This window comes from Oncorhynchus kisutch, linkage group LG25 (genome assembly GCF_002021735.2).
Source record: "Oncorhynchus kisutch isolate 150728-3 linkage group LG25, Okis_V2, whole genome shotgun sequence".
Taxonomy (NCBI): Eukaryota; Metazoa; Chordata; class Actinopteri; order Salmoniformes; family Salmonidae; genus Oncorhynchus; species Oncorhynchus kisutch.
The window spans coordinates 29,708,471-29,722,278 of record NC_034198.2 but is presented as its reverse complement, the minus strand read 5'-3'; the positions used below and the strand labels follow the sequence as shown (position 1 = coordinate 29,722,278).

Genomic DNA, 13,808 nt, shown 5'->3' with positions numbered 1-13,808 from the left:
ATGGGTCTCTTGTTATCATCTTACAGTCACTTATGTTGTACTCACTATAGTTTATTGTATTCACTGCACTCATGTCTATTTTGTCACGTATGGTATACATTTTATATACCATTATTTTATTGCATGGCTCATAGTCTTCCTAACAACATATACATGTTGCCCACTGTATGCATGGAATTGCACCAAATACTTATATCATTGTGCAATTTTGAATCAAAATAGATGGGGTCTTACTGCTACCTCATGTTTGTAAGACAGCAATCGTTGTTACCTGTGTGAAGTGTGTCAAATTGTACTTTTCTTATCAGTGTAAATACTATTATTTCAATACTATATTTGTTTTATTCAGTATTTATTGATGTTGTATATGGGGCAGTAGGATGAAAACATGGACATAAGTGTTAATTCACAAAGCATCATTCATAAGAATAACCATTTTTTTATTGAATAAATAAATGAATAAATAACCATAATTAAACTGAACACTAATCATTACAACTAGTCACTACTTCCACAACCACTAAAACTAATAAAAGTGACACAAAATGTGCAATAAGATACTGTCGGCCTAATATACTATAGCATTATGGGACAAAGGAAAAGGTTATAAACTTCACACTTTTGAGAACTGAAATATGTAGTAGTGCATTAACTAATAGTCATATATCATTTGTAATTCACCATAATCACCATTGTAACAACATGTATCATTATCCAAGATAATCTCATTCATAATCTCAGCATAACAAACTGAACCATGCTACATAACTCTGTTTAACATCCATACTAACCCTGTGTCATTCCACTGGCATTAACACTCCCATTAGCACAGCCTACAGAGGGGCTGACTGACATGGCTGACAGACTACAAAGCAGACTGACTAACAGCCTGGCAGACAGATGACATAGCATACTGGCTGACAGCCTGGCAGACAGACAGACAAAAAGACATATAGACAAACAGAAATACAGACAGACAGACAGACAGACAGACAAAAAGACATATAGACAAACAGACAGACAGACAGACAGACAGACAGACAGACAGACAGACAGACAGACAGACAGACAGACAGACAGACAGACAGACAGACAGACAGACAGACAGACAGACAGACAGACAGACAGACAGAGGTATAGACAGACAAGCGTATAGACAAACAGACAGACAGACAGAGAGACAGACAGACAGAGGTATAGACAGACAAGCATATAGACCAACAGATGGACAGACAGACAGACAGACGGACGGACATACAGACACACAGACAGAGATATAGACAGACAGGTGTATAGACAGACGGACGGACGGACGGTCGGACGGACGGCAGACAGACAGACAGACAGACAGCCGTTCTGTGAACGGTGTCTGTGACATTGTTGTTCAATGCTTATAGCTGCTGATGATGATCTTTACCTTTTTTTTTTTGCATTACTAAAGACGACTGAAGTTTTTAGACCCTCCACAAGAAACAGACTCAGATCCTGTCTTACTTACCACTTTATCTACCTATGGGGCGGCAGAGTAGCCTAGTGGTTAGAGCATTGGACTAGTAACCAAAAGGTTGCAAGTTCATATCCCTGACCTGACAAGGTACAAATCTGTCATTCTACCCCTGAACAGGCAGTTAACCCACTAGGCCGTCATTGAAAATAAGAATTTGTTCTTAACTGACTTGCCTAGTTAAATAAAAATGTGGACTGATCTAATTAACCCTAACTGGTACTGTAGAATCTGTCGGGATGTGTAGGCTGACAAGCAGCAGTAGCTCCGGTATGAGGTTTTTTCATCACTGGTTATTTGGAGAAATCACAATGTCGCAGGTGTTAGCATCTTTCTCAATTTCGAAATGGGAGGGAACATTCAGCCCGTAACTTGCAAAGGAGAGGGTGGAACTCCTCGTTCCCGTGCCGCTCCTCGATTTAGCATCTATTCATCTCTTCTCTTTACATGTATGGATCCAGAACCTAATCATGCAGCTTTTACATTACATTACATTACCCTCTGCGTTAGATTTCTCTTGCCATGTAAAAAAATGCACGAACAGAAACATATATCTAATCACTCAGGACGTGATGGAAACCTCTGAATGGTTTTCTGATTGGATACACCAGCTACTTTCCTTTTTCTACATTTCACCTGCGGTGCTCTTTCTTTTTGACTCAAGAAACAATAAAATGTGTTGCTATGGTTTCCCTTTCTCATAATAATGTTGCTTCTTTCCTAAAAACAGTTCTGAGGCTGTAAGAACATAATAACTATGTGGATAAATAAGCAAGAATACCTTAAACTCACTAAAACAAAAGACAATCTCTGTAAATGCAACATAAATATGATTTAAACCTGTCTTAAAAAACTCACTGGTTGACTGTTCAATGAGTGTTTTCCGTGTCTCTGTATAAGTACGTGTGTTTGTCTTTCTGTGTGTGTGTGTGTGTGTGTGTGTGTGTGTGTGTGTGTGTGTGTGTGTGTGTGTGTGTGTGTGTGTGTGTGTGTGTGTGTGTGTGTGTGTGTGTGTGTGTGTGTGTGTGTGTGTGTGTGTGTGTGTGTGTGTGTGTGTGTGTGTGTGTGCGTGAGTGTCATGTTTCTCTGTGTAATGTTTTTCTGTGTAGAGTGTTAGTGTGTGAGTGAGCAAGAGAGAGTGAGAGAGAGGGGGGAATAGAGGGACAGAGAGAGAAGTATGTTTGTCTCAGTATGTCATGTGTCAGTATGTAAAATGTGTTTCATACTGTATGTGGGTAAGTGGATTACAAGAATGATGTTGGATTATGCTTTTAATCGTATTTACTTGTTTAATTCTCTCATCACATATACACATACATTTGGTCAAATCTGATCACATATTTGAAGTAATCCCTCCCTCCCCTTCCTTACTCCCCTCCCTCCCACCCTCCCTGTGCACAGGCCCCAGTACAACGTGCCAGGAGGACTCGTGTGCAAACCAGGGTGTGTGTCTGCAGCAGTGGGAGGGGTTCAGCTGTGATTGTAGCATGACTTCTTTCGGAGGGCCACTCTGCAACGACGGTAAGACACACGTCATTCTTACCCCCTGTTTGTGTGTACGGTACACACAGCTGTACCCCCCTGTCTATGTGCTCACACACTCTTCGACACGCACCCTTACCCCAATCTACTTAATAAGTATATAATATAATAATATGTCCAATTAGCAGACACTTGTAACCAAAGTGACTGCACACCTATACACACCCTTCTAATGTATATCTATCTGTATTGCACACACATCTACCCCTGTGTACAGTACCAGTCAAAAGGTTACTCATTACAGGGTTTTTCTTTATTTGTACTATTTTCTATATCAAATAACACATATGGAATCATGTAGTAACCAAAAAAGTGTTAAAAAATACAAATATATTTTATATTTGATATTCTTCAAAGTAGCCACCCTTTGTCTTGATGACAGCTGTGCACACTCTTTGCATTCTCTCAACCAGCTTCATGAGGTAGTCACCTGCAATGCATTTCAATTAACAGGTGTGCCTTGTTAAAAGTTAATTTGTCGAATTTCTTTCCTTCTTAATGCATTTGAGCCAATCAGTTGTGTTGTGACAAGGTAGGGGTGGTATACAGAAGATAGCACTATTTGGTAAAATATAAAGTCTATATTATGACAAGAACAGCTCAAATAAGCAAAGAGAAACAACAGTCCATCATTACTTTAAGACATGAAGGTCAGTCAATCCGGAAAATGTGAAGAACTTTTAACGTTTCTTCAAGGACAGTCGCAAAAACCATAAAGCGCTATGATGAAACTGGCTCACATGAGGACTGCCACAGGAAAGGAACACCCAGAGTTACCTCTGCTGCAGAGGATAAGTTCATCAGAGTTACCAGCCTCAGAAATTGCAGCCCAAATTAATGCTTCATAAAGTTCAAGTAACAGACACATCTCAACATCAACTGTTCGGAGGAGACTGCGTGACTCAGGCCTTCATGGTCGAATTGCTGCAAAGAAACTACTAAAGGACACTAATAAGAAGAAGAGACTTGGGCCAAGAAACACAAGCAATGGACATTAGACCGGTGGAAATCTGTGAAACGCAGAGTACGTGAACGGATGCTCTCCGCATGTGTGGTTTCCACAATGAAGTATGAAGGAAGAGGTGTGACTGTGCGTGCTTTGCTGGTGACACTGTAGGTGATTTATTTAGAATTCAAAGCTCACCTAACCAGCATGGCTACCACAGCACTCTGCAGTGATACGCCATCCCATCTTGCGCTTGGTGGGACTATCATTTGTTTTTCAACAGGACAATGACCCAAAACACCTCCAGGCTGTGTAAGGGTTATTTGACCAAGAAGGAGAGCGATGGAGTGCTGCATCAGATGACCTGGCCTCCAACCGATTGAGATGGTTTGGGATGAGTTGGACCGCAGAGTAAAGGAAAAGCCGCCAACAAGAACTTCAGCATTCCAGGTGAAGCTGGTTGAGAGAATGCACAACACTGTCATCAAGGCAAAGGGTGGCTACTTTGAAGAATCTCAAATATAAAATATATTCTGATTTGTTTCACTCTTTTTTGGTTCCTACATTCATAGTTTTAATGTCTTCATTATTAATTTACAATGTAGGAAATAGTAAAAAATAAAGAAAAACCCCTTGAATGAGTAGGTGTGTCCTAGGTTTTGACTGGTACTGTATGTATACACACACTTCCATGTATAATCAGATGGTCATTCAGACATGTTTAGTGCTACAGAACTGTCATTACCAACATTAACACATACAGTGGCCCATCGGAATTAGATATTTGGAACACATGTTAGCTGCTTTCTATGTACCTCATTACATCATCTTGTCTGTCCCCATTGAGTCATTGATACAGACACTCAATGAACTACCTCAACTTATTCCTGTCCTTGGTGACATATTGTACACATTTGTGCCTCCCTCCAAGAGAGGTGGATCTTAGCCATACAGAGGTAGGATCTTCATTTGAGCCAGTTTGCTACACCAGGAAAATAATCATTCAGCATCAGGAAATGTGCATTATTATGTGGATTATAATTCATGGAGATGTTTGTAGGGGTTGGTACATTTTTTACAAGGGAAAATCAAGTCTGAAATGTCAAAGTGGAAAGCCTTTTAAAATGGTACAAATATTAAATTAAGATCCTGCATATGTACATACATGCATACTGTAATGTACACTGCAACCTATATAGGACTGTATTTTGTCCGTTTTGACATATTTTGTTATTTTGTCCGTTTTGACATATTTTGTACACCCACGCAAAACACACTTCAAGTCTGCCTTCACTAAAGGCTTGCTATAAATTCCACATTGCATACATATATATTGTATCTTGACTGAGTAGCCTTTGTGCCAGAAGAGTTGACTAAAGGTAAGTGTTGTCATCGTCAGGGTGGCAACAATGAACAAGTCCATTTGGAACATTGGAAACCATTTTCTTCTCCCGTTCTGTCACTTTAGTACTAAAGTACATGAGAACCCCTCTGTTTTCATTAGAAGTTATTCTTTTCCATGTGGACTCTGACACTATAAATGAGAACACTTCTGTCCTATACTTGTACATGCTGCGTTTGACAACTCATTGGCAATTATTATATTACTGTTATCCACTGTGTGCAGCACTTTACCTGACAGCAATAGAGGCCTGGAGGACACAGCAGGAATTTACCTGACAGCAATAGAGGCCTGGTGGCCTGGACGCAGCTCATTGCTGCTTTGGATTGTTTCACTCTTTCATTTCTCCCACCAGTAGATTTGATGTGGCATTACACAACATGTCAAAAGAACATAACATGTATTATGAGGTGAGAGCTATGAGGCGTGACTGAATGGACATTTGGGAAGGTGCTTACTCATATTAAAGACTGGTCTGCATCTCAAATGGCACCCTATTCCCTAGTGCACTACTTTTCATCAGGGTTTCTCAAAACTAGTGCACTATATAGGGAATGGGGTGACATTTGGAATGCATCACTAGAGAATGAGGAGAAAGGGGGGATGTTGTCTTATTAATGATAAGCCCTAGAGAGAAGGGGACAATACTGGGAGAATGTGGGAATGCTTGTAATCATTCTGCCAAATAGCCTGCTGTCTTATCCAAAATATGCACGAGGCACAAGGGGAGAGTGTGCAGTGGTTATTATTACCTCTGTGGTGGTTTCCACTGTAATGGGCGAATGGAGGAAACTGCTGAACAGCACTTTAGTAAAAGAGAGAGAGAGAGAGAGAGAGAGAGAGAGAGAGAAAAGAGAGAGAGAGAGAGAGAGAAAAAAAAAGAGAGAGAGAGAGATAGAAAGAGATTGGAGGGATAGAGATCCAGGGAGGGAGGAAGACAATACAAAAGTAAGTGCGGGATGGAGTGAGGCGGCACTCTGTGGATGGAGCTAGGGCTGTACTGTAGACGACACACAAATGAGGGAGGAGCAGGGCAGCATAGATGGTAATACACTGCTAAAAAAAAGGAACACTTAAACAACACAATGTAACTCCAAGTCAATCACACTTCTGTGAAATCAAACTGTCCACTTAGGAAGCAACACTGATTGACAATAAATGTCATATGCTGTTGTGCAAATGGAATAGACAACAGGTGGAAATTATAGGCAATCAGCAAGAAACCCCCAATAAAGGAGTGGTTCTGCAGGTGGTGACCACAGACCACTTCTCAGTTCCTATGCTTCCTGGCTGATGCTTTGGTCACTTTTGAATGCTGGAGGTGCTTTCACTCTAGTGGTAGCATGAGACGGAGTCTACAACCCACACAAGTGGCTCAGGTAGTGCAGCTCATCCAGGATGGCACATCAATGCGAGCTGTGGCAATAAGGTTTGCTGTGTCTGTCAGCGTAGTGTCCAGAGCATGGAGGCGCTACCAGGAGACAGGCCAGTACATCAGGAGACGTGGAGGAGGCCGTAGGAGGGCAACAACCCAGCAGCAGGACCGCTACCTCCGCCTTTGTGCAAGGCGGAGCAGGAGGAGCACTGCCAGAGCCCTGCAAAATGACCTCCAGCAGGCCACAAATGTGCATGTGTCTGCTCAAATGGTCAGAAACAGACTACATGAGGGTGGTAATGAGGGCCCGACGTCCACAGGTGGGGGTTGTGCTTACAGCCCAACACCGTGCAGGACGTTTGGCATTTGCCAGAGAACACCAAGATTGGCAAATTCGCCACTGGCGCCCTGTGCACTTCACATATGAAAGCAGGTTCACACTAAGGACATGTGACAGACGGGACAGAGTCTGGAGATGTCGTGGAGAACGTTCTGCTGCCTGCAACATCCTCCAGCATGACCGGTTTGGCGGTGGGTCAGTCATGGTGTGGGGCATTTCTTTGGGGGGCCGCACAGCCCTCCTCGCCAGAGGTAGCCTGACTGCCATTAGGTACCGAGATGAGATCCTCTGACCCCTTGTGAGACCATATGCTGATGCGGTTGGCCCTGGGTTCCTCCTAATGCAAGACAATGCTAGACCTCATGTGGCTGGAGTGTGTCAGCAGTTCCTGCAAGAGGAAGGCATTGATGCTATGGACTGGCCCGCCCGTTCCCCAAACCTGAATCCAATTGAGCACATCTGGGACATCAAATCAAATCAAATGTATTTATATAGCCCTTCGTACATCAGCTGATATCTCAAAGTGCTGTACAGAAACCCAGCCTAAAACCCCAAACAGCAAGCAATGCAGGTGTAGAAGCACGGTGGCTAGGAAAAACTCCCTAGAAAGGCCAAAACCTAGGAAGAAACCTAGAGAGTGGCCAAGATGTTCAAATGTTCATAAATGACCAGCATGGTCGAATAATAATAAGGCAGAACAGTTGAAACTGGAGCAGCAGCACGGCCAGGTGGACTGGGGACAGCAAGGAGTATTGTCAGGTAGTCCTGGGGCATGGTCCTAGGGCTCAGGTCCTCCGAGAGAGAGAAAGAAAGAGAGAAAAATATAATTAGAGAAAGCACACTCCAGATATAACAAACTGACCCTAGCCCCCCGACACATAAACTACTGCAGCATAAATACTGGAGGCTGAGACAGGAGGGGTCAGGAGACATCATGTCTCGCTCCATCCACCAACACCACGTTGCACCACAGACTGTCCAGGAGTTGGCGGATGCTTTAGTCCAGGTCTGGGAGGAGATCCCTCAGGAGACCATCTGCCACCTCATCAGGAGCATGCCCAGGCGTTGTAGGGAGGTCATACAGGCACGTGGAGGCCACACACTACTGAGCCTCATTTTGACTTGTTTTAAGGACATTACATCAAAGTTGGATCAGCCTGTAGTGTGGTTTTCCATTTTAATTTTGAGTGTGACTCCAAATCCAGACCTCCATGGGTTGATACATTTGATTTCCATTGATCATTTTTGTGTGATTTTGCTGTCAGCACATTCAACTATGTAAAGAAAAAAGTATTTAATAAGAATATTTCATTCAATCAGATCTAGGATGTGTTATTTTAGTGTTCCCTTTATTTTTTTGAGCAGTGTATATTCCCTGCCATGCAGCTGCCAACCAGATAAGAAGCTTCTCTCTTTTGTTATCAGGGAAGAGAGCGTTAATAGATTTCAGCGTTGGCGCGCCCCTCTCCTTCACTCATCCACTCTTCCACTGACCACCATGATAAAACATGAGAAGGATACTCGTGTCAGAAGAGATGTGAAACCTTTGTACCACAGACAGTCATTCAAATTTGCACAAAATGTACATCTCTCCTGTTATCTCCCTCTCGTTTTCTTGCTCTCTCGATTTCAGTCTTTTATAACATTGTCTCTCCCTCTCCATCTCCCTCTCCCAAGCTCTTTCTCCTTTCCCTCTCCCTTTCTCCTCATTCATCTATTCCTCTTCATCCTAAGCACTGTCTTTGGTCTGAGAGTTATACTTTATGGCAGGGTTGTGAATGAGGAGGTGTTCTCTGGGCCTGACTGGTACGCACACAAACACACACACACACACCATTGACACGCACACAACAGAACGTGACTTATCTGTATATTGTGTGTGTGTGTGCGAGCATGTGTGTTTTTCATTTCATAGAGAGAGAGAGAGAGAGAGGATTTTAAGCATCTCAAGAGCAAGAGGGGTAGTTCTGTTAGTCCATCTATAGATGCTTTACAGATGATCAGACTATCAACAAAGTATCTGTTGATAAGCTTATGCTTGCTAAGGTTACGGTTTAGAATAACCTTTAACCCTAAGGGTTAAGTTTAGGGCTAGGGTTAGGAAAGGAAGGCCCTGAAAGTCGTTAAAAACTCCAGCCACCCAAGCCATAGACTGTTCTCTTTGCTTCTGCACGGCAAGCGGTACTGGTGCATCAAGTCTGACACCAAAAGGCTCCTGAACAGCTTCTATCCCCAATTTAGATGCTAAATATCTAACTGAATAGCAAACAGAATGGCTACACGGACTATCTGAATTTACCTTTGTATGAACTTTTTGTTTTGTTTTGCACTGTGTCTGTGGGGCCCAACACACTCAAGCACACTGACACTCTAACACACACACAGACTCACACACATAAACACTCACAGGGCCTACACACTCAAGCACACTGACACTCTAACACACACACAGACTCACACACATAAACACTCACAGGGCCCTACACACTCAAGCACACTGACACTCTAACACACACACAGACTCACACACATAAACACTCACAGGGCCTACACATTCAAGCACACTGACACTCTAACACACACACAGACTCACACACATAAACACTCACAGGGCCCTACACACTCAAGCACACTGACACTCTAACACACACACAGACTCACACACATAAACACTCACAGGGCCTACACACTCAAGCACACTGACACTCTAACACACACACAGACTCACACACATAAACACTCACAGGGCCCTACACACTCAAGCACACTGACACTCTAACACACACACAGACTCACACACATAAACACTCACAGGGCCCTACACACTCAAGCACACTGACACTCTAACACACACACAGACACACACATAAACACTCACAGGGCCTACACACTCAAGCACACTGACACTCTAACACACACACAGACTCACACACATAAACACTCACTCCATCATTTGCTCACAAACACATAATATGCACATACATTTATAGTGACTCAACACACACACACACACACACACACACCCACTCATATACAATCATCATATACGCTGCTACTACTCTGTTTATCATATATCCTGATGCCTAGTCCCCTTACCCCTGTACATATCTACCCCTCTCACTCCACTGGTACTGGAACCCTGTATGTAGTATGATTACGTACTTCATCATGTCTTTTTGTTCTACCTTAAGTTATTTTTAGTTTTACATTGTTATTGATTACTGCATTATTGGGGTTAGAGCTTGGAAGAAAGGCATTTCACTGTACTTGTGCATGTGCCATAAAAAAGGTTAGGATTAGGGTAAGGGTTAAGTTTAGGGTTAGAGCTAGGATTTGGAGTAACAGATAGTTAGTTGATAGTCTGTAGAGGATGGACTTACAAAGAAATTGTTATCAGAGAGAGAAAGAATGAGAAAGAAATATATAATGAGTGAATGAGTGAAAGAGAGAGAGAGGAATGAAAGAACAATAGAAGTATATCAATGGGGAAACAACATTTTTACAAGGTTCATTTGCGTAAGCTGAGATGCAGAGCAGCCATTTTACGATGAAGCCAAAAAGTATTTGAAGAGAAGGAGATATGCGTCCCAAATGGCACCCTATTCTCTAGTGCACTGCTTTTGACCAGGATCCACAGTGTATCCCAATAGGTACTGATCAAAAGTAATGCTCTATAAAGAGTGCCATTTGGGACTCATCCGAGGAGTGCAGCACTAGGCACCATTTCTGAGATCTCTCTGGTGGGTCGTCATGGGCACCCTGCCTCGTTGAGACGGCGAGAAACTCCATTTCACAGTCCCTGGTCCCCATCCCAATCACAATCCTGAGTTGTACTGCATGATGATGCTACATACACACACACACACACACACACACACAAACACACACATATATATGGGTACATGCACACACACACACACACACACACACACACATATATATGAGCACACACACACACAAACATATGAGCACATGCACACTCACACACACATATTTGTGGAGCAGCTGTCAATCATGAAGCATGGGGTGCGGGAAATATAATGTAATATCTGGTGGTGATAGCAACATCTCATCATTTCACTATCAGACATGGGAATTCAGCCTCATGCCACAGAGTGTGAGTATTCTAAATGGCACCCTATACGTTGTATATTGCACTACTTTTGACCAGAGCACGTAGTGCACTACATACGGAAAAGGATGCCAATTGGGATGCAGCAAATGATCAACGCTTCACTTTAACAAGTGCAGTAGTGTGAATCGATAGGACGACACAGGGGGCCAATGCCATGGAGACAACTCATGGGGTAGGTTCTCATTTGGGGGTCTGGCCCAGTCATTGGAGGTAAAGATAGAAAAAGGCTCTAACACCTTACACTCTCCATTAGGTCCTCATTACATTTACATTTTAGGCATTTAGCAAACACTCTTATCCAGTGTCTTACAGAAGCATTTAGGGTTAAGTGTCTTGCTCAAGGGCACATCAACAGATTTTTCCCATAGTCGGGGATTCGAACCACCGACATTTCAGTTACTGTCCCAATGTTCTAACTGCTAGGCTACCGCTCTTCTGTCTTCCAGATTGTACAAGTTCAGTAATAGAAGGTAGAAGGAAGATGATTGGGAAATGTCGGAAGGAAAGCTACATAAGTGTCTAGTGTTACCTCGTCTTTGTTCAATATGAAACAAAGTCAAATAAGTGTCATAACAGCCTTCGTTCAGTCTAACACATTGTTATGTTATCATGCTGAGGGACACCTGCTGTGGACAGAAATAGTTTATTTCACAGTCTGGGTTTTCCAACGAGGAGCAACTAGGCTTTACCATAGAGAAGTAATTCAGTTGACTGGTTGGGAGGGATGACTGGTTGGCTGGCACACTCGGAGCCTCACTCTGCACACACACACACACCCACACACACACACACACACACAAAGACACTCCAGAACCCATCATTTGAGTCACCCCAGCAGAGTGGAGATTTGGAGGTCAAGGCCACAGTAAAATGGCTTTCCATTCCTTCCACTGAGGTGGACAGCGACAAAGAGAGTAGACGTCCCAAATGGCACCATATTCCGTATGCAGTGCACTACATTTGACCCAGTCCCATAGGGCTATGGTCAAAAGTAGTGCAGTATGTAGGGAATAGGGTGCCATTTGGGTGAACACAGATCAGCAGGGAGCCAGCCTATTAAGAATAAGTGTCTCCTCTCTCTTCTTCTCTGTCTTTCACCATGGAAAGAAAGAACCAGAAAAGTACAGTGATGTGGTTACCCACAAACCTCTATGGCTAAGTCCCATAGGGTTCTAGTCAAAAGTAGTGCACTTTATAGGGAATAGGGTGCCATTTGGGATGCACTCCCTCTCCCCTTTCTCCTCTCTCTTGTCTTCAACCCACTCATCGGACAACCTGGCCAATGAAAAGGTCCTAATTGACACTTGTATTGTGAGGCCTGTTTCGGATGCTGTGCATCGCTGGTGGGAGATTGCATGTAATGACTTTAAGTCTCTCCAAAGGAAGTCCAATTTCCATGAAACCCTTTCCACTGTCACTGAGGAGAGAGTGGCTTTTCCTTTAGCTGTTCCTGTCGCAATCACACCATGTCACCCAGAGAGCACGATCTAACCACCAGCCTTGTTCTAACCTGGTCACTGAAAGAGGGGCGGAGCAGAAGCTTAAACCCTGCACCAAACTCTGTTTACTGCAGCCGTCTGCTTTATAGACTTCTTTACTACTGTGTAACTGATTACTACACAATTAGAATTGAGCAGGAGAGAGGATGGCCACATGAGTTTGGGGAAAGGCTGGTACTACTGTAATTTTCAAAGGTGGTGGTGTGTGTGTACTTTTTGTCTGTGTGTGCATGCATGTATGGATGTGTGTGTCTGTATAGGTCACTAAAGCTTCCATGTAGTCTAGTCCTTCTGAGGGAGTTAAGCGTTGCGGTGGTCAAGTGTCTGAGCTTAATACATACAGACAAATCGGACGGTGTGTGTGTGTGTGTTTAGCTGTTCAGTCTAAAGTGGGTCGTGAAGGGGCTAGAGGGTTGGGTAGTGGGTATGGCCAGACCATCCACGCGATCTCCGCCTCGCTTCGCTACCCCTCTAACACACATACACCCCCCCCCCCCCGCCACACCGGCCAGTGAGCCTGAGAGCTAAGGCCATTAGTGCCATGTCAATATTGTATCAACAGTGGTGATTGTGTTGCGTGGTTGGGGGACTCTGCCCTCGGCCTCCCCTGCTCTCTCCTCTCCACCACCCTCAGTCTATTTCCTATCCATGTCTAAGTCTCGTTCCTTCCTTTATTTTCTATCCTTTTGAGGATTGTCTTTCTGCATGACCTGCTGGGTAAGTGGCGCTATAAGCAGACGTCTGATTGGATGGTGATTGTGTAATTGTTTAGGATGTACAGTACATAGTGGTGCATTGTCTTTCTGCATGGCCTGCTGGGTAAGTGGCGCTATAAGCAGACGTCTGATTGGATGGTGATTGTGTAATTGTTTAGGATGTACAGTACATAGTGGTGCATTGCCTTTCTGCATGGCCTGCTGGGTAAGTGGCGCTATAAGCAGACGTCTGATTGGATGGTGATTGTGTAATTGTTTAGGATGTACAGTACATAGTGGTGCATTGTCTTTCTGCATGGCCTGCTGGGTAAGTGGCGCTATAAGCAGACGTCTGATTGGATGGTGATTG

The 13,808-nt window shown here is 43.5% G+C and overlaps 1 protein-coding gene across 29 annotated transcripts in view; it reads left to right on the top strand.

The window, feature by feature from the left end:
* LOC109878858 (neurexin-1a) overlaps positions 1-13,808 on the top strand; it is a 586,328-nt gene that overhangs the window by 291,416 nt on the left and 281,104 nt on the right. For all 29 annotated transcript variants that reach the window (XM_031805049.1, XM_031805050.1, XM_031805056.1 and 26 more), the window contains one exon: positions 2,906-3,025. In XM_031805049.1, coding sequence (XP_031660909.1) covers positions 2,906-3,025 — 120 coding nt within the window. The remainder of the gene's footprint in view (positions 1-2,905; positions 3,026-13,808) is intronic.